This window comes from Copadichromis virginalis, linkage group LG14, assembly GCF_057382275.1.
Source record: "Copadichromis virginalis isolate Kocher_CV1m ecotype Utaka linkage group LG14, C_Virginalis_male_GT1.1, whole genome shotgun sequence".
NCBI lineage: Eukaryota > Metazoa > Chordata > Actinopteri > Cichliformes > Cichlidae > Copadichromis > Copadichromis virginalis.
In genome coordinates this window covers 31,882,228-31,905,014 of record NC_140631.1, presented here as the reverse complement: position 1 = coordinate 31,905,014, position 22,787 = coordinate 31,882,228, and the positions used below count along the sequence as shown (strand labels likewise).

Genomic DNA, 22,787 nt, shown 5'->3' with positions numbered 1-22,787 from the left:
CATCAGCTGATGGATCAGCCGATATCCTTTAGCCCACTGTTCTAGGCTTCCTCCACCTGTAACAATGCTCTTGTCATTGCTTCTTTCAAAGCAGAGCCATACTGCCAAATATGAATTACAGTGGAAGGAGATTGTTTTCATGTTTTGACTCATTTTAACATTTTTTTTTCATTACATTTACTTTCACATTTTTGATGTTTTTAAGAATAAGGTATAATGGATGTTTTCCACCTGCTTTTCCAAGGTTAACAGGTGCACATCAGTGAAAAGATCTGCTACGATCCATAAGCTATTACAAGTGGGAGGGGCTATCTGCATTGCCCACCTGCTGCAGTCTCTCAGTGGAGTTGTGATGGAGAAGTTCTTTGGCATAATCTGCAGACCGATCATTTGCTCCTGAACTTGATTGAGATGTGTCTGTGGTCTGAATTTGTTCACTTTTTAAAAAAAATCTGAGCTTGTTTTCTTTGCTCTACATATTTCCAAAGCGATTGTCAGTCAGTCTGCAGTAAATAATAGTGTTAACTGATGAGTGATGAGCTCTGTGTTTCTCTGAGGCTCTCTCCTTCAGGGTATACGGCTCATTTGCTTGCTGTAAAAACAACAGTCTTCTTTGTCTGGTGAGGGCCTTGGCATTGAAAGTCGACTCCATAATAAACGAGCAAACCGAAGCACTCTCCTTACGAATTGCTATAAAATGTGATTTATGCTGAGAGCATGCAAAGCAGCAGCAGCAGTTCCTCCTCTCCTACTCTTCTGCCATGAGCTCATGCGCCTATAGGTACTAAATGGTGAAATTTTAGCTCTAAGTGGCTTTTGATTGATGCCGTGCCTCTGGTGGCCAGGTCTGTCCTAAATTCTCTTTAAAGTTGAAATGTCCCTCTTGGCGTCTGGGCGAAACAGATCTTGGCGGTTCTTAAAGTCATAAAACAAACCCCACAGAGAGCAAAACGAGGTCATTACGCAGGAAAAATGCTCTGCTAGGACCAGTTAACAAATCACTGGCATATTCCTCGTCATTCTTCCAGAGAAGATAAAATGGTCTTGTTTGTTTGTTTTTTTTAAAGGCATTTTGACCACATGCGTTTAGCCTAATAGAATATAGAAGCCTACACCTCTGTGTGGAAATGTAGTTTTGTGTTTTGATGTTTTTTTTATTCCTGTGTGCGAAGCAGAGATGCTCCATCGTGACCGATCGCAGCTCGTCTTACTCGCTGAACTGTCCTTGCATTTAAATCTTGAGTTAATCCAGTATTTGTGTGAAGGACTGATTTTTCCCATCCAGTGTCCAAACTAATCAGAGAAAGTGTGTTCAAAGTAAAATGCGTTATGATGCAGAATATGCTTATCTCTGGATTTACTGGGCATTAACCTCCTCACCTCGCTGTCAACCATCTGTCAGATACGCTGACCTGCGGCAGTGTCCCAGCTCAGAGAGACGTTTATGAGAAGATGTGAAATGGTTTGCAAAGGAAGAAGAGTGTGGATGCTATTTCTGCTGAATATGAATGTGCAGCTAGCAGCTCAATATAGTGGAAGTGGGCACAGCCTGGCTCTGTGCGAAGGGTTTTGTGCGGATTAAACAAACAAGATATAAAGTGGTTAGTTAGTGAGCTTTAGAGGTGTTAGTAAGCAGATTTTGGACTGTGCCAGACTAGCTGAGCCCCCCCTCCTGTTTTCAGCCTACTAATGTGTTCTATGAAGCTGCACCAGGAGACCATGGAGCTGGCCTAGCTCTGTCCTAGAGTAAGAAAAATCCACCCACAATGATACAGAGACCTTTTAAAGAGCCAGGCTGACTGATTCCCTGTTTCCAGTCTTTAAACTGAGCTGACTGCCTCAAACTAAACACCTGAATGAAAACATTTTCTTTATTTTTTTTGAGCAGCACACCTCATGCCTTATTATTGCAGACGTCACAAACTGATTGAAAATGCTCTTATTTTGACAGGCAGCTTGTACAATAGCTCGAAGCGCGCTGCTGCTTCCACACTTAATCTGCATTAGTGCTGCGATTTCATGTTGTGCTTCTCCGTGATTGTGGCTCCAATAGCTGATTCATTAATGCTGTTTTGAGGGGGGAAATGAGGTGACTCTGTCTGCTACTGCGTCTCCGCTGCCATATGCATACAGTTGGCTTGTGGCTCTCGTTTGAGTAGGCCAGACTTTGCCTCCCCGTCCGGTGTAGGCGCTCCACGAGATTAACTGCGGCTCCTCAAAGCCAGCCGTCATCGCTGCATATTGCTCTTTTGAGCAGAAATCTGCCTTCTGAACTAAAATTAGACCAGCCATCTGTGATTAAAACTGCTAAATATCGCACGCGTCTGGAGAAATGTAGAGCATGTAGCTGCTTCCATTTGTTGCTGAATTATAGCTGATCACTCTCCAGCTCCTTTGTAGCTTTTGAATCTTCACAAATTGGTGACAGTGGATAGTAAAACAGAGAGTGGGGTATTTCTCACCTGCTGCAACCTTAAATGCAGCTTTTAGCACTTCTTCAATGGCCAGTAAGTCCTTCTCACATGTGTGACATGTTAAACCTCAGGACTTTCATTGATCTCCAGATGCAGTCCTCCACCCGCCCCGCCCCTCCACAAACCGCCCTTCAGATCAAACGTAAAGCATCTCCTTTCAAGCTCTGCTTTCCTTTCATGTACGCAGTGCGGGCTCTGTTCGTGCGGGTACGCCTCCGTTATGGTGGTCTCTCTCGTTTCCTTTTTTTTTTTTTTCCACTTTTGCTGTATACTGAGTGGGTGAGGGTGACTGCACTCATGCATGCATGAGCTCAGCTCCCGATACAATTGATGGGACCTCTCTCTTTTTTTTCTCTCTCTCTCTCTGCAACTCCCCCACCACCCTGCTCCCAGATCAGCAGCAGTTAATGAAAGTGGATTGATTTTCCTGTACCTCCTGCATCCAACGTTTAATCTGGGGGATGAAATCGACCAGGAAAACAAAAGATCCTACTGCATTCTGTTATATTATGTCTTTGATTGCCTGCCAAGTTCCTTAGAAAACAGTCTGCGTTGGTATAAAACTGGCATAACTGGCACTGACATCCATATGACTTGAGGCATTTTAGTGGAAGAGTTGGACCATTTGGGAAATGCACTTATTGGCTTCTTTGTCAAGATAGAGGAGTGATACTGCTCTCTAGAATATTAGATCCTAATCAATCTTGTCTTGAGTAATTTATAATTGAGTGTTTTTTGAAGTTATCGGTGTTGTGCACATGCCTGCAGGTATTTAACAGACGTCGAGGCGAGGCTCCTGAAACTCTTGAACCTGATTTACCTTTTATCATTTAACTGTGCAGAAACCTTCAGATAGCTCTTTCATTTTTTTGATCCGGAGCTAAGCTGACAAGCTGCTTCAGCTAACTTCATATTTAACCTGGAAATGAGCGCTATCAATCATTAAACCCTTGCTCCTTTCATAATATCCAAGGTGCGACCTAGGAGGGCGTCTTGAGTTTATGACTGCTATAAATTTAGTGTCAGTGGAGGAGCTGGAATTCAGTTTCTGTTATACCCCCCTCCTTTTTCTGTTAAAGACTCATGTCAGAGCCTGATCACGCTGATGGAAGGAGACAGTGTGGGGGGGATTATAACTACTTGTATGTGCCGTCTCCCCTCCTCACACACTTAAGGATGGATTATGCATCACACAAGCTTGCCTTCAGCTTTCAGAAAACTACTCCTCCTCTTCCCTTCAGCCCTCCATATATGGTCTTCCTTCCTCCCCTCTCCTGCTTGCCCTCCGAAAGGTGTTTTTTTTTTTTTTTCTTCTTCTTTGTGTTTTCCTCGTGGCTGTGTGGCTGAGCTACGCCTCTGGTCGATGAGATGAGTCATCGTCATCTAATTGCTCTCAAATTCAGACCGACCGCCAGGTTTCACCTCTCGAGCGACTGAGTTCTACTTTTTATAATCGCACAAAAGGTTATTTCTGTCCAGGAGATGTAGGTGTGTGTTTTCTGGAAACCAATAACACATCAATGGAGCTTTATTGTGTAATGCTACAAGTACAACCAGGTCTTTGTGTGTAGAAATACATCAAAATTAAAGAAGTTAGCAGAATAATTATGTTATGAACTGAAAAATATGTTCAATAAAAGTTCATCCGTTAATAGCAAACCTGTGTTAGCTTCAGTTTATCCCCTTTATTCATACAGAAAATGTAATCCTGTTCAAATGCATGCGTTGAGGTCACGTGTTATTGGTGCATATTTATGATCATTTATTGCAGGCCTTCTCAGGACACAACATCACATCTGATGTTGTGTTTTGGAAATTTAAAGGACAGTCCCTGGAAATATTCTCTTACTGTTGGGTCACACTTTGAGTACGCTCAGTCAGAGCTCTTAGATGACACGGAGCGCAGGGCAACATTCACCTTTATCTGCTTCCGGTGCTACTGCCGAGCTGACATTAAAAAAACAAACAAACAAACAGATTTTTGTCAACCTTTGGATGCTGTGAGAACATGTGCGAACTCTCTCACAGATGGCTCGTGTTCACAAATGTCAACACGGTGAGGTGAACTGCTCAGAGAAATGAATAACATTGCATAAGCGATGACGGCATGAGCAGGGATGGCCTCAGGTGTCCTGATCTCCACTGTTTTGTGTGTGGTCAGAAAATTGCCTGCGTATAGGCACGAAACAAATTCCCAGTAGCTTCGAAATCCACTTTTCTTCTTTTGTTCAGGTTTTTGTAGGTGGCGTCTGTGTAGCTCGTAGTAAAACCGTCCTTTAATGGTTTTTTCTATCTTGGTACACATTTGTTCTCAGCGAGTGTGTTGCATGGGGTGCAGGAGATGAAGCCAGGGAACGAGGCCAGACATCCACCCACACACACTCACACTCTCTCCAGTAGTAGTAGTAGTGCCTTTCTTCCACTTGCATCATTTTATTCCTGCTTCAGCAAAGTAACGCAACAAAAATAGTCCTTTTCTGGATAAGGAACATGGAGAACTGAAAGTGTGAAAGTTCAATTTACAGGGAATTATGCAACAAATCTTTGAAAACAGTTACATTTTCCGCCTTTATTTGAAGCGCCATCTGACACAGCGTCACATGTGGTTTATTTCTCTCTTGCTGATGACCATGACCTACAGACTGTCAGCCATTGTTGCTTCATATTAAACAGCTGTCAGTGGCTGTTAGTGACCAACACAGGAAGTCAGATAGGATTTTACAGGTGTCATATTCCAGACTGGATCCTGCTAAACTCAACAAAAAGCCTCCTGAGATCTGTCAAAAACTGTAAGAATAATTTTAGGGTAAAAACAGTAGTGCAAAATGTAATAGTCCGTCCTCTCTTCTCTTTAGTTTAGTTTTCGGGGCATATGATAAAGAAACTGTGTTTGACCAAAATTTACTGACTGTCTTGTGACTCCTTTGCTAATTAGTAACTGAGCTATGAGCCATTAGATGGCCTCGGTGTGAGGTTCAGTAATAATATCTGTACTTTACAGAGTAAAGACGGAACAGAAAACTGTACAAATTTAGCTCAGACGATAATAGCAGCCTTATAAATTGGACACTAAAATGTCAGGTGCGTAACAGACTGAAGGACAACAATAGAGATGCAGAAAAACTATATGCTATTCGTGTAAAATGTTAGATTTAGTTTAATTTTTCTCTACAAAAATTGAGTCAATCTGCTGCTATTTTTCTTTGAAATCCTTTATTTATCAGGCAGACAGGTGTCCAAAACCTGATAATGTCAAATGAAGGAAAAAAACAAAACACTTTCACATTTACAAATTGTAAACAAAGAAATGTGTGGGTTTTTTACTTTATATAAAATAACTACTTCACTAGTCATTTCACACTTATGTTCTACAGCCTCAGTTTAAATAAACGTTCTACACCAAGACGTTTCAGTGCCAACCTCTTTTAATTATTGCTATACTATGTGAAAAGGTCACCGTGCTTCCTAGTAGGCAATAGCTTTGCCTTCCAGAAATGTCAGAGGGCTTATGCACAATATAATCTCCAACAAACCACAGGTATGGACAGCTTATCCTGTAGGAATTAAGCGCTACACAAGCAGCTGTCACAGCGTCATTCATGTGTGGATATGCCACACAGAAAGTCTGCAAAGGAGCCGTCAATCCACCTGTAGGCCGGTGTGTCATCGCGCTCTGTGAAAGTAGGAGCTGCTTCTCCTCTTTCAGACAAATGAGAGGGCCGCAGAGAGCTCGGCGGAAAGCCAAATGAGCTGTGGGCGAAGTCTATCAGGTTCCACAGGTGGAAACATCACCCGGCTTATTCAGGGGATGCGCAGCTAATCGTGAGGCGGAGGGACAGAACACCCGGCTAGAGGCAGGATGTTTTCAGGAAGACCTCTGAGCTGCAGCACTAACAATACTAATTGTAACCTTTGAGTTTGTGGTGTGCAGAAGGATGTCAGTGTAACCTTTTGACTGTCGTTGGTTTTTGTATTTTATGTTGATCCCATTGTTCTAAAAACTCTGTTGCAAAGCTGCTCCTCCACAAGACATTACAACGAATTGTGGTTTGTGGTCAGACAGCTTCAGAGACAGCTGGAAAAACGTAAGAACGAACTGTTAAATCTCTGGAAAAACGGTTAGAATTCTCTGTGTGAAGTTCTCATTAAACTGGTAGTAGCTGTCACACTTATAATTTCCCTGATAGTCTTGCGTGTGTAGATTTCTGCTTTCCATAAATTGTGATGACAACTATCGGGTCCTGGCAGCGTCCCAAGTTGCTCTTGCCCACATGTAACGAACAACAGGTAGTTGTCCTTCCTGTTCTAATTCCTGGAAATAGTCTGTTTGCTTTGGGTGAGGGGAAGTTCACGGGTAAAACTTTGAGGAGGCACTCGCTTGCTATGAATTCTCCAAACTATTCCCTCCTCCACGCTCTGATATCACGCAGGCTTTGTGCAGGGATATTTGCATTTTCACATCTAACCTATGAAAAGGCTCAGAACTGGAGTCCACGTGTAAAAATGGTTGAGACGTTCTAGTACAGTCCGATCTTTGCCTGTATTTTGCGTTTTTGGAGGTTGTTCCTTTCCTTTAATCTGCTAGCACTTTTATTTTTATTTAGTTTGTTGGATGCAGAGTCCAAAGTCCGTGCTAGATTGTTTTATTTCCCTCCCACGGGAAAAAACCCAGGTTAAAATGATTTACCTTAACTCTAATCTTTTCCTTATTACTTTCTCTTTCGTATCCTCGTTACTTCAACACGTAAGCGCTATGCCCGCCTCACATATAGTTTGACACACCCTGGAACCGAAGAATGCTGCTGCCTCGCTTGCAGTTCTGGTCGTGCGGTTGAACTCTGGGGCTTTGTTAGCAACCGGCAGCTCCCAGAGGGTTGCGCCTCTACTCACAGAATGACTCATCGAGTACCGCTGGCACATTTTGGCCAGGCCTGCTGAACAATTGGAGCAGAGTGGGAGACGATAGCTGAAACGGATCTTCTCAAATTAGTTAATGGTTATTGAAAAGGTGTTTTTCTGTACTGAGAAAGACTGATTGTGATTTTAAACCCTAATCCTGCAACTGAAACATCAGAAAACAAAAAAAAAATATTAGAAAGTACAGTGTGAAACTCGAGGTACATGTTTTGTTTTGTATCAAGTATCCCAAACTTGCAAAAAAGGAGATCATTTAAATGTAGTTGAACCATAAAACTCATACTCTGATGTCTCTATGAAATCTGTACTCATTAGTGTTCAAAATACGAGACTTTGACGAAGGAAGTCCTGACTTCTTGCACACATAAACCCAAAACCAGATGGATTTGTGGGATTATCGTAACTTTAGATGAGATAAAACAAAGGTCTTGTTTTCCCTCAACTTCCTGAGAGGAAACGAGAAGAGTTTCAGCTGTGAGACCCAAAGCCTTCATGCAGCGCACTGGTGGGATTTAAGGTTTTGTTTGTGCATATTAAAGTTAATCCTGGTTATATCTTGAAAAGACAAAAGGCTTTAGCATAAGGATGAACATAAAAGCTGGCAGCGAGCTCCGGCTAGAGATAAGTGGGCAGTTCAGTCAAGGCTCCCGAAGCTATCTGACTCAATAACAAAAGTCTGCTCAGAGAGTTAATGTGCCACAGACTGGCGCTCTCCGAAGCTCTCGTGCTTTTGATTTAGTTTGTTTTGTGCGTCTCGACAGCCCTTGCCTGCCACAATGGCAAACACAGAAGGGTTTGTTTAGGAGTTTCTCTCTTAGTCAATACAGAGCAGGCTTCAAGGTTACTCTGAGGCAGACTGTCACCAACATGTTGTCTCTGTGTGGCCTGCAGGCCGGTCGCTGTCTCTTGGAAAAACACCACTCCGCTCTGCACCGGTGAGATTAAACCTGAGGGATTTGTACTCCTCACCGTCTGCCTGTCAGGAGTTGCGCGCAGAGTGACGAAGCATGTTGTGACGGCTGTCCTCGTGGTATCAGCTGGATGAATGAACGACTGTTTAATCTGGGCCTGAAAAGATTTAAGGACAGGGGAGAGAAAGAGAGGGCAATTAGAGGGAAGAGGGATTTAAGGGCTGATTGGTGGGTAGGTGGGTGGGTGTATTTCACCTGCAGTGGGGGGAATGTGTTTTCTACCCCCTAACACGATGTGACGGTGTCGCCTACCAGTGAATTTAAGGTGATATTAAGAATGCCTGAGAGCAGCTGAGTGGACAGAAGGGGGAGATCAAATTTTAATGAAGTGATTGTGTTAAATTGCATGCTATGCGCTCTTAAGCTGCTCCCCCGTGACTCCCCGACACAGCCCCGAAACGCTGTTTACCAGCATCTCGACTGTTATGCACATTTATGACGAACTCGTTTCAGAAGAAGTTTGTGGGGTGCGAGTTCCCACGTGCACAGTTCAAGTTTACCCTCAAGGCTTTGCTTAATAGTAATGTTTACCCTATAGTAGCTTTAGTCAGGCTGCGGCTGTCCTGTGCAATGTTTTTTACTACTGATCTGCTAATTGCTTACTGTGTAAAGTGCTATAAAATGTCAAGGTCCAGTAGAAGTGCACAATTCCCCGCAGCCCACGGTGACGTCCTCAGATCGCTTTGTTTGTCGGATTAAACATCTGTCCAAAGTAGTGCTTGTAACTATACGAGAGAAAATTGTTTGAATGAAAAATTGTACACATTTGGAACCATCAAGCATTTAGAAAAAACAATTTTTTGCTTTTTTTAGCTCACTGGATTGAGCAGGATGTATCACAAGGATAATGTAGAGTCCCAGGTTCAAATCTCACCTTAGATAGGGTGGCTATAGCTTAGCAGTTGACCTGATCTACCTACTAACTTAGAGGTTGGTAGTTTGATCCTGGAGTGGTTGGAGTGTTCCAAGTGAGTAGAAATGCACTGAATAAGAACCTGTTCAACTTTCCATTGATCTTTCTACCAGTTTTCCAGTCTTTTCTTTGTGCTCTTAGATAAATGCTTAAAAAAGAATTTGTATCAATATCCAGATAATCATTTTCTGTAGTAAACATGTCGCTTGAAGCAGTCCTGTAGCAGAGTATTCTGTACTGTACCCAAATCTGTGGGTTATATTTCATTTCTTCTAGAAAGCTCTCGCTAGCCAAAGAAATTGTTTGGCAGAGAAGATGGATGAATTGAACCGGAGCTGTGTCTCACATCAGCCCCGCTGTTCACTGCTAATGTGCTGTCATGGAGCGACAGAGAGTTCGATTCGAGAGCGACCCGAGAGAGTCGGGCAGCGTTATCGCTCGTGGGGCCGAACACATGAATGTGTGGGAGCTGTGGGAGCTTCTCTGTGACCGGGGAAGGAATTATCCTGACAGTCTGTGACTAGGCTCTTTTCGCCTGTCTGCCTCTCTGTGTGTCAGATGCATGGCCCGAGTTGGATGGGGCCTCGGGCTGTAAACCCCCACCACCCTTGCCTGCGCCTACATCACCCCCTGTCCAGAGCGGAGAGCCTGTCGCCTCCCATCTCCTCTCGCTTTACAGTTGTGGGACAGGCAGCGCTTTCTAAATCTGCGATGGCCACGAATACTGTAAATGATTTCACACCACACGAGATGCTGACTGGGCTCTCGAAGCCTCTAATCGATTGACCTCCTTTTACAGCCCGTTGTGGGTTTGTTAATTGGTCTCCAGCTCCCTGCTGACACAGTGACCCTAATGGAAGAGAATTACTGCTGTCTCGTCATGCATTAACCTCCCCCCTTTTTTTTTTTCATCAACCCTCCCTCCATCTCAGGCCTAACCTCTGCCCCCCCCCCCCCCCCCCATTTGCTGCTCACTCTCTGGTTTCACAGCAGCTGGTTAGACAGGGGGTGCACATGCACTCCCGCCTTGTCACATGTCCCTGTGCCTCTGGGAGCTGCAGTCAGGTGACACTGCCAAGCAAATTAAAGCACCAAAAGGCATACACTTACTGTTTGCATACGATTGTCCCTTAATTAGTTTAAGCATAATGTGGCCGTGGTCGGGGTTATGAGAGGCTTCTGCACAGGTCAGATGAAGCTTCTGGGCTTTTGTGCAGAACACATTTCTCCTGCCGTTTTTGTTTTCTTTGTAGTTTTAGGCAAAATCACTGCTGAAATTAGGACCAGTTATAGTGATTTCCAGCTCTGTATTTTTAATATTAGCTTCAGCTACAGTAGCTTTGCATAAATAATTTCATCCTGACCCCTTCACTTTTTTCATATGTAAGAAATTTGCTGTTTTAAGCTTTGGTCTGATTGGCTGACCTTCACAAATACAAGGTTTACATAGCAGGTGGGGGGACACGTGTGTACTTGCGGAGGTCACCCCTTTTTGACAACACACAGAGAAAAGAGTAGAAAAACTGTGTGAAAACAAACCGTTATAGCAGTGTGAAGCCTGAGCATGATCGTGTGATCATGTTTATCATGAGCAGATTCACAAGGTAACATCTTTTAAATGGCCTGACTTTCAACAATAACATGTGTGACTCAAAAATAACAGGGAGGCTCCAGATGATCATAACATGGTTAAAATCTCAGGAGATGAGCCATGATTGCCTCCTTTTTTATTTATTTTTTGTCTGTTTAAGTTTGTGTGTGTAGAAGTGTCTGCTGTGCAGCTGTGAGCCTCGGTGCTGTATAGCAGCTCACCCCTAGTGGCTGCTGCCTCTATTATTTAGAAGTGTGAATATTTTATGACAACATCAGGGCTGGGAGTTTGGGAGACGGCTGCCCTAATGAGCCATGGCACTCACTCATTTGGACCTTAAACGGGCTGCTGAATGCACTTTTGTGGCGCCACAAAAACTGCACAGGGGGTATGTAGTAAAGTGGGTGTTAAAGTCTTATTTGGGGTTTTACTACTCCAGGGGAAAAATGCAGAAAATAGTCGTCTCACTGTTATGGGAGCAGATCGGCAAATCGTCCCGAGGATGAGCCTCGAGCATGAAGGCGAGGCTCAGTTTGTATACTGAGAAAAACTGAAGCCTGTTAAAACAAGAACTTTGTTATGTCGGCTGTGGTACTAGAGAGAAATAGAAAAGAGAAATAGAAAAAGAAGCTAAACAGTGGGGTTCACAATCATTTCTTTATGTTTTAGAGAAAAACAGATGAAGCTCTACAGTGTAGTTTTGTCCTCTGCAGTCATATAAATCTGTCCAGACGTGTCCTCTGAGGGGTCAAACACAGAAGAGCCAATGTCATTAAAGTCAGCAGCTCACAGACCTGACATCACTGTGCATGAGAGTGCGTCACGCAGCATGATCAGTCAGAGAACTTTTCAGCTTTAAAGTGTATGCGAAGAGACAGAGAAGCACTAAGGGCAGAGCAACGCTGCTCTTTCAGACTATTATAGAAGAGCCTTTTAGCTCTGTCCAAGGGCCAGTGTGGTTTTAAAATGTCTGCTTTTAAACTTGTTTTCTCTGTCTTCTTTTCATTCAATACTAAACTTTTCTTTGTTTCTGTTTTTTTGTTTTTGTTTTTTTGTTGCAGTGAGGGTGTCTTCAAGTGTCCGGAGGATCAGCTGCCCTTAGACTATGCCAAGGTACGACTGACACTCCTAATCCCAAACTAAAGCCAAACCCACACATGCAGGAGTATTTTTAAAAGCACATTTTTCCCTCCTTAGTTGAAAAATCAGCATGGTAACAACATGAACCAAACCCACCACATTTGGAAGCCTCAACATGTGTTTTGTCCGCTGCCATGTTTTTTTTTTTTTTGTTTGTTTGTTTGTTTGTTTTTGTTTGTTTTTTGGTTTGTTTGTTTGTTTTTGAGGGGCAAATTAGCATAGATGAGCGGTTGGAGTTGCTAATTAATGCTAATTAGTGGATATATCTTGGACGGGCTATACCAAAGTGCAAGTCCCGATAATTTCCATTGAAAATGCTCCAAAAGGCAATAACAGCACAAACACAGCTGAGTGGTTCACTTCACTGACTCCAATTAGCAGCTGTGGCCTAGCAAACACTGAGTGGTTACACTTCTGTCAATCAAACCAGCTACACCCCCTACTGCAGTATGTGAAAAAACAGACCCTGTTTAGTTGGTTTGAAGGAGGAAAATATCCATAGAGGTCAAATATATTTAGTTCTAGGTTGTAAACCTTTTTTAATTGATGTGAAGTGGGGTATTTTAACATGGGAGTCTATTGAGAACAAATGACCCCATAATGTAGTGGTTTGTATGGTTCCGATCCCAGGGGCAGACACAAACCCAGGCTCAGGGGGCATATGGTAGTCCAAGTGCTGGTCCCAAGTCTGGATAAATGGGATGGTTATGTAACAAAAAACAAAAACAAAAAAAAGCAGCACCTGGTATAAAATCTGTGTCAGATAAAAGATGTGGATCCATCCACTCCGATGACCTCATTTGGGAAATAAGGGAGCGACCAAAAATACCCTCTGCCAAAAGCCGATGGGGAATGACTTGCTTTGAGACATGGACAGCATAAAAGATGTTCTTGAAACCTCAGACTTTTGTGTCATGTGCAAACTGAACAACATTACCTAAGTTAAACAAAACACTTAACAGAACATGTTTTAAACTCAGTTTCGCCTTGTTTATGGATGTCTGTACACTGGAAGTTTTCAAAGAGTTCTATTTGGCAAGGCCAAAGGTGATAATAGCCATGATACAGCTCACCGTGAGGTAACGTGAGTGTGCTAAAATGCTTGATGTGCACCAGATCAAAGAATTGACCATTTGTACAGAATTTCTACCACGTTAGCATCCAGATTTTAAGCAGATACATTAACTGTGATCACCCCTGTGGTTGAGAAATTTAGCACGCTAGCATTTAAACTAAACACAGAGTACAGATAAGACTGGAGATGATCAATGTAACAACATGCCACTAGATGCTAGAATAATTAAAATGCTAGCTTTGTAGCATTTTTGTTTTGTTTGCATTCATCTGCTTCAGGATGTAAATAAACTGGGCTACACTGGCCTGACTAGGAACGAATGCAAATCAGATGTCTAACGAGTACAAAGATTAGATAAAGATGGAGTCATGAATCCGGATGTAAATGCAAATTATCAGAAAAACTGCTTTAGGGTGATGGCTTTGACTTTATAATGGTGTGATAAAAGCTGAATTTTTGAAAGTAAGTTTACAGATCCTTGTTTTAACTGAGAGTCAGAGTCAGTGGAAAATCTATTAAAACTAGTACCACCCCACCCTCGCCTCTTTTAATACATCTCTTTATGTCCAGAAGAAATTTCAGCTGAACAATAAATGCAGTTAATCAGATTGTGCTCAGGGGGAAAAGATAATGACTAACTGTATTCAGAGTCGGCGGCTGGCTCTCACACACCCACACCCCCACTGCAAAATGAGAGACTGGAAGACAAGGATAAGGGGCAGGAAAGGATCATCTCCTTTTCAGTGCAGCGTTAGGCTTCAGTTGATAAGTCTCCCATGCAGTTTGTTAACTTTACTCTTTATGATCTTGTTCTATGTGCACAAAGCTCATTTATTCAAAGCCACTGGAAAAAGAAAAAGATGACTGCACTAAATAGAAGTTCATCATCGTTCCGATTTAATGAAAGCTGATACCGTCAGGCGGGGAGGAATAAGGTGATTTTTGTGACCTTAAAACTCATTAAAAAACAAAGGAAATTATCAGGGTTTAACCTCGAGCTGCAGCAGGCTCAGCGGGGCAGCAGTGCAGGTCTGCATGCTGTGCTCAGAGCGATGAAGGCGCCTGTAATAGCAGGGACTCCCCACGGGAAGGATGTGCTCATGGCACACCTGTCAGACGCTGTTATTTGCCAAGGCTCCCAGTCGCCTGTAAATTACCCCATCCTGGTGGTCCCTGTCAGGGTTGTTGTAACGCTCGCTGAACACTGTCCTTCGAAAACGTGCACAAACACAACCTCGCTCCCACAGAACAACAGTGTTGCAGTCATTAAAGGATTGCACTGTTTCTGTTGTAGCAGCAGTGCACGGCCAACAATTGCTGCAGCAGACAGAATAAACCCCCAACTTGGAGCTCCAAAGAGATTAACCCCCCCGATCTGCCTGCGACTAACTTATTAAAAGGTCATTATTGCCGTCCTCCTGCAAATTCCAAGACTGTAACAATGAGAGAGTGTTTCAGTGTGCTTTAGAGGACTTTTTTTCTGCTCTTTGTTTCTTCTCAGAGAATGTGATTATGGCACTGAAATCTCAACCGCTCCTTCAGTGTAAATGGAGTCGCTTTCTGTGGATGTCATTTCACTTCAGAGATGTACTTTAAAACACTTGAAAAGGCGTCTATCTCCTAACAAAGCTGCTGCAAACAATGAGAGAGACGACGAGGGTTTCCTTGCAGATCGTTTTCCAAATGAATTTTTAACTTGCTGGCGATGGCAGAGACACGTGAGCGCAGTCGGGCACTTTCTGGGAGCCGTTATTTGTTCGGAGGGCTGTTGTGACATTTTGAGGAAGTGGCTTTTCTTGTTTGATCAGTGCTCTGCCCGTGCTTCGTGTGACAGCACAAGGGATGGAGATGCAGCGAAAGAGCCGTAAATCCTCTGGACAGCGTACTGTAGGGAAGGATTTGGGGTGTTTGGGCAGAAAACTGACTCATCCCTATCGCTCTGTGACCAAGAATAAATAAATCTTTTCCTCTTTTCTCCCCTCTCTGACTCTTTCAGAGGTCCCATAAAACGACAGACTTACTCATTATCACTGCAGTGCTTGGCTTGAGTCACTGTGCTGCAGTCTGATGAGGGCTGCATTTACCCTTTTTGCAATATAAATCTCCAGTGTGTGTAACTGTGAGCAGCCACTGAGTGTCTGTATTCTGGTTTATGATTTCCCATTATTCACTTAACCAGTGTCTCATTTATCCCATATTTCCTACCCTCAAAGTAATGACAAAGCTTACAAATGTAGCAAAAACTTGTCAAAGCCACATGCATTTAACCAGTGGGGACACATCCTGGGATCTGCTACACCAACCTCCTCTTGCTTTTCTGTTTAGATCTACCCAGACCCAGAGCTGGAGCAGCAGATCTTGGCTCTGCCCATCCGATGCATCCACAGCGAGGAGGGCTGTCGCTGGACTGGCCAGATGAAGCAGCTGCAGGTAAGAAGCCATGCCCTCTGATACATGCCTCCTTCCTCCACTGCTGCACCCAGCATGTGGGGTGATTCTGATGACCTGTTTTGTGTCTCTCAGGGCCACTTCTCCACCTGCGCCTTCAATGTGATACCCTGCCCCAATCGCTGCTCAGTCAAGCTGACGCGCCGCGACTTGCCCGACCACCTGCAGCACGACTGCCCCAAGCGCAAGGTCAAGTGTGAGTTTTGTGGCAGCGAGTTCACCGGCGAAGCCTATGAGGTAAGCACTTCACACCTTTTTTAAAAAAAATCATTTTTATTATGGTTTCTCTCTCATTGTAAACAACTTCATGTGACAGCACATGATTTCCATGGTTATATGAAAGGTGTTTTTGTTGAAAGCAGCAGGAAAAGTGAATGCACGTGTCAGAGCCCTCGGAGAGTCTAGGTCTATTTTGAAATAACACGTGTGTTGGCAGAAAGAAAGAATATATAACCGTGTCTTTCATGCTGAAAGTGTTTTCCACAGCTGAAGTAATTCAGGCTTCTCACTAGCACCTCTGTCATTACTGCCAGCCTGCCCCTCCTCTGTTTACTCTGCTTTCCCCTTTGCCCAATATTACAGGAACATTAATATACTTTTGACCTTTACCAATAATCCTAATATCTAATGTAAGCATTTATATGGATGTGCCTTTAAGCTGCTGAGATTAACAGCAGTACTCAGAAAATTCATTTATTCACAAGACAAAAAAAATAGGTTGTTAAAGTTTCTACAAAGTTGGTTATACTTATAAAATAACTAAATATCTTACCCTTGCAGCCTTGGACTCAAGACTCCTTCATTAACACTGTTTCTCACATTGTTTAATGTTAGCTCGAGGTTGCCATTTACTCTTAGCAACTGCATTCAACTTGTCATTTATTAAATATGACTTATTTATCTATAATTCTATTTGTTAGCTTTTTGAAGCTATTCCATTTCATAGGTATTTTACAGCTACAGTTTAGCTAACAGCTTAAATTGTTTGTCTCTACTGTAGTGTAGTTATTAGCTAGCAACTGTTATCTATATATTTAAGTTAAACAATAAGTTTATATTTATAGATAGCTATTTTAGGTTTTTGTACAGTAAATTAAATATAGTTTGTTACTTTGTTTCTCTTAGCTAACAACTGTTAGCCGTGCATTTAAGCTAACAATTCCCTACAATGTGGTGTTAATTTTAAACAGTATTTTTAACAATTTAATGAGTTTATCCACATTAGAAGCGAAAGCTTGTTCCTACCACTTAAAGTTGATAATAACACTTAAGAGTTATCATCTTATAATTTTGTATATTTGTACATTTTATATATTTTTTCTCTGTTAATACTCTCCATATGTATATAGTGCTGCAGTGCTAACAGGCATGTTTGCACTGAGTAGGAGATGCTCTGTATCTCATTGTACAACTGTATAGTGACAATAAAGGCGTTATTAGGGCAATCGTGGCTCAAAGAGTTAGCAGTTTGTCTTGTAACGGGAAGGTTGCCGGTTCGAGCCCCGGCTCGGACAGTCTCTGTCGTTGTGTCCTTGGGCAAGACACTTCACCCACCGCCTACTGGTGATGGCCAGAGGGGCGATATGGCAGCCTCACTTCTGTCAGTCTGCCCCAGGGCAGCTGTGGCTACAACTGTAGCTTGCCTCCACCAGTGTGTGAATGTGAGAGTGAATGAATAGTGGAATTGTACAGCACTTTGAGGGCCCCGAAAAGTGCTATATGAATGCAATTCATTATTATATTATATTCTATCTTATAATTTTAGGTTATTATCTGAAAATGAGGAGTTATTTCTGAATGAGTTGAAATTTCAAGATGCATAAATTTGGAAAAAGTCAAAATTCTGACATGTGTAATGTGAAATTTTAAGTTTTGAAAGTTGGCAAAATGCCAAAACAAATGTTCAGTGGCAGAAACACTTTAATTTGAATTTTAAAAAAATGTTTGAATGGAAGACTGTTTTATTTAGGTCATTTTTTTAAAACTAAATATACAGTTTTTATTTTTATTAAATTAATTCAGTTCAGTTCCCGTGGCTACTGGAAAAGTAGTGGTAATACATGGAACTAAATTGCCTCACAAATCTAGCAATATAAAATGGGTAAAAAAAGGTTTTGCTTTCTGTGCTGGACACTATTAGATATAATTGGTGAACATTTTGTTATTAGATTAAGATCCAGTTAGATCCCCATGATTCGTTACTATTCATGGATCCAGGTGTGTTCATTGCTGCAATAACATTCAGTATAACCCAATTTTAACAGGCATTATTTTGTTAATTAAAATGCAGTTTAAATAAAAGACACCATCAAATATGCACACCTCCATGTCTGAATCATAGATTTATGTCATAACCCCGATCTAATTTTTTATTTTTCTCATTCCAGAATCACCAGGGTGTATGTCCTCAAGAGAGCGTTTACTGCGAGAACAAGTGCGGGGCGAGGATGATGCGTCGCCTGCTGTCCCAACACAGCATGGCCGAGTGCCCCAAACGCACGCAGCCCTGCAAGTACTGCGGCAAGGAGTTCGTCTTCGACACAATCCAGGTCTGTTTCACATTAAGTTTATGACCAGATGCTGTGATATTTCCTAAAAGGCTCCTTAATTTCTTTTTTAAATGTATTTATTTTTTATTAGTGAAATAATTATGTTTGGCAAGATGAAGTGCAGAGACACATTTTATCTTCTGTCTGTAATTCAGCCTATTGGGGCCCGATGGCAAAGAGAAAACCTGCTGTAGCTGAAGGATGTTTCCATTTATGGTGTCTCTGTCTTGTGGCAGCTGGATTTTTAGTGTGAAGCTGCTGTTTTTTCTTTCTGGGTTTTTGTTATGGGGAAGGCACCTCCTGCTGCACACATCTGGCCAGAGGCAGAGCAGTCAGTGTCACCCTCCCCCCACGTGACAGGCCAAGATGTAATAATCCAATCTTGGTCATAGCACACACTAGTGTTGAAGAGCTTTTTCCGTTGTCACGTGATATTCAGAGCTTTTCTCAGTATTGCTCATTTAATTGGTTTACAAAGATAGGTGTTATCTTGCTTCCTCATGTCACCATCTAGTCTATAATGGGGTATCTCAAACAGCTGCTGATTTTACCATGACAACATACACTAATTTACAATAATATGCAATATAATACGTCACATGAAGATATGGAAGACATTTTATAGACTGGTTTTAATGAAATCAGTTTATGAAATGATCAGCCGACATTTATAAAATGGATGAAAATGTATAAAAATGTTAATCACAATTAACCAGATCCACTGCTTTCCTTGGTTTATTCAGCCATGGATCTAAAACCATAACGTATTTACTATAACAAATAGTTTCATTTCTTTTCTTTGAAGCTAAAATAAAAATAATTTTATGCTTTTTATCTCTGTAGCCTCATTTTTAAACCCAAGTTTTGGGGGGTACTTTCAAGGGCTTCTTTTCCCCTGTACAGCTATTAATCTGAGCCTTGGTGTGCAGTCTGTGTTCTTACTGGTCATGCTGTCTGTCCTCTGCAGAACCATCAGTACCACTGCCCTCGCTTTCCTGTCCAGTGCCCAAACCAATGCGGCACACCCAACATTGCCCGAGAGGACCTGGCTAACCATATGAAGGATAACTGCGGTAGCGCCCTCGTTCTCTGCCCCTTTAAAGATGCCGGGTGCAAACACAGGGTAAGACCTGCATCATTTGACCTTAAGAGATGACTTGTCAAATGTTTTGCCTTTGTTGTCCAAGAAGGAAACTTCTGGTCCTTGGTAAATGTGTCCAAAGTATTGCCTTTCTTCTTCTCAGACATGCACTGCTGTGGCTGTAGGGTCTATTTTAATGAGATCAACACTTCTACACTCTGACAGTGCATTTCTGTCTATTTATAAAACCCACATCAATCTGGAGAAATGTGGATATGCTCGAGGAAGAGTGACTTATGAGCACCAAACTCCGGCTTGGTGTTCTGTTAAGACTTAAAAAGCATCTGGAGAGCTTGACTTGTTCTATTTAAAGATGGCCTGATGGAAAGTACAAACACAAAAGCAGAGTGCAGATTCACTTTGCAGTCTGAGCATGCTCATCTTCATCATATTACTGTTTGTTTTATTATTAATTGATACACAGGAAGTTTTAAGTGTCCCGTACTGTATAAAACCTGGGAGAAATACTATAAATAACTAAGATTAGCGCAAAAGCATTCTTTTACACTGATGGGAAGCCAATTTTTGTTTTTATAATCAGATTCCCCGTTCTCTGCAGTGCCCCAAACTGGCTATTGGTCGTCACCTGGAAGACACCACTAAGTCCCACCTGACCATGATGTGTAACCTGGTGGGTCGTCAGCGGCAGGAGATCCTGGAGCTGCGGAGGGAGATGGAGGAGTTGTCTGTAAGCCACGATGGCGTACTCATCTGGAAACTCAGTGACTACTCACGGAAACTCCAGGAGGCCAAACTCAGAAGTAACCATGAGTTCTTCAGCCCGCCCTTCTACACTCACCGCTATGGCTACAAGCTGCAGGTGTCAGCCTTCCTCAATGGTAATGGGAGTGGTGAGGGCTCTCACCTCTCTGTCTATATCCGCGTGCTGCCCGGAGAATATGACAACCTGCTGGAGTGGCCCTTCTCCTACAAGGTGACGTTTTCCATTCTGGACCAGAGCGACCCATCGCTTTCAAAACCCCAGCACATCACGGAGACCTTCAACCCCGACCCTAACTGGAAGAACTTCCAGAAGCCCTGCAGCAGCCGTAACTCGCTGGACGAGAGCACGCTGGGCTTCGGTTACCCCAAGTTCATCTCGCACGAGGAGATCAAGAAGAGGAACTACGTCCGGGACAACTGCATCTTCATCAAGGCTTCTATAGAGATTCCCCAGAAGATAATGGGTTGAGATGCAAACTTTGTTTTCTGTTTATGAAGGAGAAAGATTCGTTAAAGACTGGAACTGAAACTTAACCTTGAGAACTTATACAGACTTACCCTTTAGACCAGGGGTCCCCAATCCCAATCCACGAGGGCCGGTGTCCCTGCAGGTTTTAGATCTCACCCTGGGTCAACACACCTGAATCACATGATTAGTTCTTTACCAGGCCTCTGGAGAATTTCAAGACATGTTGAGAAGGTAGTTTATCCATTTAAATCAGCTGTGATGGATCAAGGACACATCTAAAACCTGCAGGGACACCGGCCCTCGTGGACTGGGATTGGGGACACCTGCTTTAGACACTTTCTGCCCTTATAACTTCTCCACCACAGAGCTTGTAGTGAGTCTGTCTGGCTGTGCAAGTGGACTTGGAGGACCTTGATATATCAGAGAGGAGAAAGTGTTTCGTCTGCAGAGCCATCAATCTCTGTTGTTTCTTTTATTATTAATTTTTTTTTTTTCAATTTCCGTTTGTTGACCTTTAATCACAGTCTACAACTGAAAGCCTTGGAAATCAAACAGTGCCTAAAGAGTTTATCTTAAGTTATGCTTTTGTTGTTTTTGTTTTTACCATACAAAAGATTATGGAACAGATATAAAATAAAGCTGAAGGGCTTCATTAGCCTCTACACTAAGAGTAGGAAAAAAGGAAAAAAACAAGCTGTTTTAGAGATGTCCCATTTTTATCTGGGATGATCTAAAGAAGAGGGAGCAGAGGACTCAAGCTCAAGCCCAACTGCCTTTTGTACATGTGCTCATACAGTATATATGAACCCTGAATACGCAGTAAGAACTGCTTGTGAGATTTGTGAACACACAAACAGGTCAGTGTTCACGGGTGAGAAACTTCCAGCTCAAATATTGATCATTTTCATGTTTTAATGGAATAATGATTCAAGACTGTTCTGGATTTGAACTTCCTGGCTGGCTGTTCTGCATGGCTTTCCTTCAGGTGCTCCGGTGTCCTCTCACAGTCCAAAGACTTGCATGTTAGGTTAATTGGTGAGTTTAAATTGGCCGTAGTTGTGAATGCAAGCATGAGTGGATCACAGTTTCTAGGTTAGCCTTTTGAACTACCAATCCAGCTTACTCAACTTGATTAGGCTTGAATAAGAAAATGAATTCTTTGGAAAAGATACAGCTGCTATAGCTTATAATCTTAGCGTGGCTAACAGCTAGCCTTCCTGCTACCCTTCAAGCAACTGTAGCCAACAGTCATGTGGGGATTACTCAGTTGTGGATGGCTTTAGACAACACAGAGGAGTAGTCACTCATATTATACTTCTTTGAAGTCCACCTTAATGCCAGACAATGTGGTGTCTTGTATGTATGGTGTACTGTAAAGTTGGACCAAGCTAGTCCTAGCATGCTCACAGAAACTGTAAACCACTCATACATCACTTTCAAACAGCTTTTCCTCTTGTTTCCTCTTGATAAGCTAACTACCTACCAGCTGTAACAAAAGATATGAGTGTTATCAACTGCTAGACTTAAACCACTGAAACAATAAATATCCAGCAAGCCGTTGAAACATTAACGTTATCTTCCCAATCAGACCTGCTCATGTTGTTTCAGTGCAACAGTTGTTCAGTCAGATCGTCTCTTGCAAAGCAAGAACTATTGATCTGATTATCAAGAGCAGACAAATATCTCTGGATTTTGTTCATACAAACATTTGACTGATGACATATTTGGTTATGAAATGATTATGATCAGCTAACCACACAGCATCGAAGCTCATCAGGCCAACCACGGCCTCCAGTGCAACGGGTTAAGAATGATTGTTTTATTAAAAACTGTTAAAAATATATTATGAAATGGTTCTTCTTCACAAACCTTTCATCACTATAAAGTCCAAAAAGGACATTCAGGACATCAAAGTCATGTCGACTGTACGATTTTCTCTTTCCATTGAGAAAAGATGGTGTGTCAAAGGTTTTTCAGCGTTGAGATGTTTGCTTTCAAAATCTCTCAAAGCGTTTTTTCACCTGTCAACAATGAAACTACAGGTCTGTCTCTTCTTCCCATCACAGGACCTTTCCATGACTTTGTATTTTTAGCTAGTTTGACCCCTCCCCCCCCCCCCCCCCCCGGTGTGAGTAGCTTCAACCAAACAAACACTCGTACTGACCCTTAGAGGCTTCATATCTACAGTGGAGTCCCAAATAAGATAAAAACAAACTCACCTTCTGTTGGTCTTCGGATGAGTAGAGCAAAGAGGTCAGCTGTCGGAGTACCTGTGCATTTAAAAAAAGAAGGAAAAGCCATGTGGCCTTTTTATACAGTATGTCTTCGCATGAGGGTTTTAGGGCTGAGCAGGGCGACATAAACACGTGCATGCTT

At 42.4% G+C, this 22,787-nt stretch overlaps 1 protein-coding gene across 1 annotated transcript in view; it reads left to right on the top strand.

Annotated features, from left to right (window-relative positions):
* traf4a (tnf receptor-associated factor 4a) overlaps nt 1-22,530 on the top strand; it is a 35,841-nt gene extending 13,311 nt beyond the window's left edge. The window contains exons 2-7 of the mRNA XM_085430478.1: nt 11,928-11,979; nt 15,407-15,511; nt 15,605-15,766; nt 17,917-18,078; nt 19,046-19,201; nt 19,779-22,530. Coding sequence (XP_085286604.1) covers nt 11,928-11,979; nt 15,407-15,511; nt 15,605-15,766; nt 17,917-18,078; nt 19,046-19,201; nt 19,779-20,411 — 1,270 coding nt within the window. The 3' untranslated portion in view covers nt 20,412-22,530. The remainder of the gene's footprint in view (nt 1-11,927; nt 11,980-15,406; nt 15,512-15,604; nt 15,767-17,916; nt 18,079-19,045; nt 19,202-19,778) is intronic.
* Nucleotides 22,531-22,787: the final 257 nt, after the last annotated feature.